This window comes from Tupaia chinensis, unplaced genomic scaffold, assembly GCF_000334495.1.
Source record: "Tupaia chinensis unplaced genomic scaffold, TupChi_1.0 Scaffold000217_1, whole genome shotgun sequence".
Classification (NCBI taxonomy): Eukaryota; Metazoa; Chordata; class Mammalia; order Scandentia; family Tupaiidae; genus Tupaia; species Tupaia belangeri.
In genome coordinates, this window is record NW_006159692.1 from 5,423,704 (window position 1) to 5,428,277 (window position 4,574).

Consider the following 4,574-nt stretch of genomic DNA (forward strand, 5'->3'; position numbering starts at 1 on the left):
CCACGAGCCCTGATGGCCGGCGGGCTGAGCTCTGGACCCTGCCTGGGGTAAGATCGGCTTCAGTGGGGGCTCCCGAGAGGAGGCGGTGGTGAGTGCTCAGGCTGAAGACGAGGCGGTGGCCGACCCGGTGTTGGAAATCCAGAAAGGCTGGAGATAGCAGCACGGGCCCCTGGATGCGGAATGAGACAGTAGGCAGGCGAGGGCGTGGGATGGAGCGACACAGCGGGCAGGGGAGTCAGCCCTCGTGGAGGCCCAGGGCACTGACTGCTATTTTGAGCCCTGCAAGGGGTCCTGGGCCAGGCGTGTGTAGACCAGGAGGGCCAAATGGTGAGAGATGGTGCTGGAAGGGCTGCCCTTAAGGGAGTGTGGGCTTACCTGGGGGAGAGGTGGCTGGTTCTGAGGGGATGGGCTCATGAGTGTAAAGTAGGGGATGGACTGGGTAGCAATTGGGGGAATGTGGAGGGCCTTATTGGTAGGGAGCAAGGAGCAAGGCAGAAGGCCCGCAGGGAAGGTGTCTGGCAGCAGAGAGAGTGGCAGCTGCAAGCCCTGAGTCAGTGCATGCAGGAGCTGCAACCATTTGGGGTTCAAAGTTTAACCTGCTTGTGAGGCATCTTGCAGATGTGTCCTTGTGGCAGTGTGGTGAGCCTGGGGTCCAGGGGAGTGCTGCACAGGAAAGGGTAGATTAGAACATCAGCTGCAAAGAGAAGCCTGGAAACGGACAAGGTTGTCAAGGGGAGATGGAGACTGGGGTGGGGCAGGACCCACTGGGGGGCGGTGCAAGTCAAGTCAAACTCTTCATTGTAAGTGGCCTCCTGCCTTCACCTCTTCTTGGCACGGACCTCCCCAAGCTCTGGTGCCCTTGTCCTTCCTGAAACAATGCCAGGAAGGACCTGAAGCTCTCTGGGCGTTTCTGACTCACTGTCTTGCATCGAAGCTTCCTTGTGTTTCTCTTTTTCCCTAACCCCCAGAGGGCAGGGCCAGAGGCTTACACATCCTCACTGTAGCCTCACAATACCTCAGCCGCTGAGCCAGGAGTCAAAGGATGATTGAACAAATGAATTAAAGAAAGGGGCCAGCTGATGGCGCAGGGATTACCCTGCGGTCCACATGGGAAGGTCTCAGATTGTTTGCCCCTACTGCGGGGAGACTGTCTTGTTCCGTTTATATTCTTCAACAAGATTGTACTAAGCCTCAAGATATTTCAGCAGACATTCTGGAAAAGGCTTTTGGAAAGAGTTAGGATTCTCCTGGAATGGTTCTGGGTCATCAGTTTTTCTGCCATCCCAGCTCAAAAGAGACTAAGTCCATTGAGAGCTGGTCTGAGAAACTAAGTCTTAGTTTCTTCTCTCTGGTCCCTTGGCACCTCTGCCCGTGTGAGTTGCCGAGTTACTGCCAGCGTCTTGGAGTGAGGGGTTGCTGGGAGCAGAGTTCCGAGCATCAAGTGAGGGCTGCCAGGATTATCTTAAGAAGTTGTGGGAGCCTTGCTACCTGTATTTCCAATCACCAAAATGTAGAAAGATTGGGTAACCTTCCTCCCACCAAGCGTGACTGGTGAGGGTAGAGGGACCAATTTTTAGGATGCCTGGTCTATCTGGGGAAAAGGGAAGTGATATTCTTCTCTCTCTCTCTCTCTCTCTCTCTCTCTCTCTCTCTCACTTTTGGTGGTGTAGGGCATAGGGCATATGTGCTTGCCTGAGGGAGACAGAGAGACGGGGAAGTAAGAAATCACTCCTCAGGGAATGGTCACATCACAATGCCTTCTCCATTCTCCCTTTGGGATTTTGGATACACATAACACACACCCCCGATATGTTTTTTGAGTCACTGGGTCCAAGACTCGAACTGTGGAGTCAGCTATGTGGGATTCAGTGCCTTAACTACCATGCCACCTGCTGGCCCCCTTATCTCTCTTTTTAAGTACTAATGTAATTAAAGAATTATCTCCTGGTCTTTCCTTAGAAAGTTTTCTTGATAGGTCCCTGGATGTCATTTATAATCACATAGCTGTGGGGAAATAGCGTATGATTCAAAGCAATTGTACCTTTAGCATTTTAAGACTATTGTTTTAGGAAGATATTTCTAAGTCTTAGTTTCCTCCGTTGTAAAATAGGAAAAGTAGTAAACATACGCTCCAATAGATGGTTGTGAGCACAAAAGGAGAAAGCCTATGTGAAGTGCTTCCTGGCCCCCAGTAAATACTCAATGACCATTAGAAGTTGCTATTTTCTGTTCATGCTGAGTAGGAAAATGAGTGCCTATCTGACTGTATTTTGAGTTTGTCCATCCTATTATAATAGAATGCATTTTTGGAAATGTTTAAAAATGTTTACCTCTTAAAGCATTTAATAAATATTTGTTGAATGAATGAGCTATGATTGGACACACCACTTCTGTCAAACATTTGAATTCAGTACTGCACAGTGGTCACAGCAAGGCCACCAGCCTTCTGGCTCTTCTACCACATTCCAGTGGTCTCATCGGAACTGAAAACTCTCCTGTTGGCATCTGCTGGCAGGCTTAAGAGTAACATCTCTCTGGATGGTAATTTGTTAGCGTTCACCCTGGGACTTGGGCTTGTAAGGAAGAAAGTTAGAGAAAAGAGAGGGACACACAAGCAGAGATGAGGTGAACACAGACAAGCTATGCCGCTTTGTTCTACCACATTCCAGTGGTCTCATCGGAACTGAAAACTCTCCTGTTGGCATCTGCTGGCAGGCTTAAGAGTAACATCTCTCTGGATGGTAATTTGTTAGCGTTCACCCTGGGACTTGGGCTTGTAAGGAAGAAAGTTAGAGAAAAGAGAGGGACACACAAGCAGAGATGAGGTGAACACAGACAAGTTAAGCCGCTTTGGTCATGCTGAACTTCTTTATTTATACATTTTATCAGGCACAGTGAACTGTTTTGCAAGCTTTCGAAGATGCAGTTGAAGTTCTACAGTTAGAGATAAGCAGTTTAGTGTATACGTTTTTCGACCTTATTACTATCATGTGTGATCCTGTTATGTGTCATAGGTCAAGTCAGATTACTTATGCTGTTCCTCTGCAACCCCAAGGAAGGCTGTCTGAGTATGCATCAAACAGGATAATGTGTAAGCCATAAACATACAGAACAAGCATTGTGTGACCTAGCCAGGCTCAGGCTGTTTCCCATGTCCCATAGATGTTTCCACAGAGCCCCTAGCATCTAAGGTATATGTCAGACAACTCGAGTAAGCAATTAACAAGGCATGCAGATAACTGCTTACTTCCAGGCTACATACCCTCACAGTCTGCATCTTGGCTTGGGGGCTCTCTGTGCTCCTCTGCAACAGAGTTCCCGAGTCTGGACACCAGTTCCACTTTCTTGGAGTAAGAGATGGCTGGGTTCTCCAATGCAGCTTGACACCCTGGAGACCTTTGAACACCCCCAAACAAAGACTTACTGCCTCATCACAGACCGCATTGCCTTCAACGTAGTGTGACTGCAGTGAAATGTGCTCCTGTTTTGATAAGCTTGTGTGTAGAGTATCACTTCCAGCCTGCGTAACCTTTCAAGGCTCAATTTTCTCCTTTGTTAAGTGGCAGGCTTGGAAGAGAAAGCTCAAAAGTTCCTTGCATCTCAGCCCAGGGAAGTGGGAAGACCCACACCTGGGAACTGACTCCAGCTTTTACCAGCCAATGACTCCAAGGCTCAGGTTCCTGCCCTGGAAAATGGGAGTACCCATCCAAGACATTCTGAGGATCTTCACCTCCTGCCTTCACCCCTTCTTTGTAAGAGGGGCTGTGGAAGCAGTGAGAGGGATTCTGGGGTTAATTGCGCACCAGGTGTGTGACAGAGGAACACAGTGGTATAGCAGAGCCGGGTAACTCCCAACTAGAATTGGACCTAAAGGCCACACAGAAGCCATCACTTACTTCACTTTTTTGTTTTGTCACCAGGAGATTCTGATTTGTACCCTGATGTGGCCCAGCATTGCCGGAGAGATCTCCTGGGATGTGTCTTTTGTTACTTTGAACTTCTTGGTGCCAGGACTGGTTATTGTGGTCAGTTACTCCAAAATTTTACAGGTATGTGGGCTTCGAGTGCTGCAGCTGTACTTCACTCAGGCCTGGGGTTTTCCAGAGAATCTTAAGAATTTCTGGATCAGAAGATACCTAGAGTTCCCCTCATCCAAGCCTGCGCAGATCCACTCCCTTGCAACACCAAGGAATGAGTTTACTTGTTTGCTTAAATAAGTTATACCTTCATGATTGTTGTTGTTTGCTCATCACTAAAATAATACAAGCTTGTTTTTAGCAAAATAAAGACATAGAAATGTAGAACACAGAAGACCAATCCTGTGGCTTGGTAGTTAAGGGAGCTGGATCCCACATGGCAGACTGTAGTTCAAATTCCAGCCCTGGCAGCTTAAATGACACCGTGGGTGCATGTGCATGTGTGCTCCAAATTCTGACAGGATAGAGACACGGAGGAGAAGGGATTGTGCACACATTCTCTGGCAATTAAAGAAGAAAAGGAAATGTGAAACATGAAAGTTGAAAACCTGCTCTGCCCCATTCTTTCCTGTTCTTTTAAAAAAATTTTAATTAAAT

General features: G+C 47.9%; 1 protein-coding gene across 1 annotated transcript in view; it reads left to right on the forward strand.

Annotated features, from left to right (window-relative positions):
• Nucleotides 1-4,574, forward strand: part of FFAR4 (free fatty acid receptor 4) — a 29,634-nt gene that overhangs the window by 11,444 nt on the left and 13,616 nt on the right. Inside the window, exon 3 of the mRNA XM_014587511.2 lies at nucleotides 3,921-4,049. Within this exon, the coding sequence (XP_014442997.1) occupies nucleotides 3,921-4,049 (129 nt within the window). The remainder of the gene's footprint in view (nucleotides 1-3,920; nucleotides 4,050-4,574) is intronic.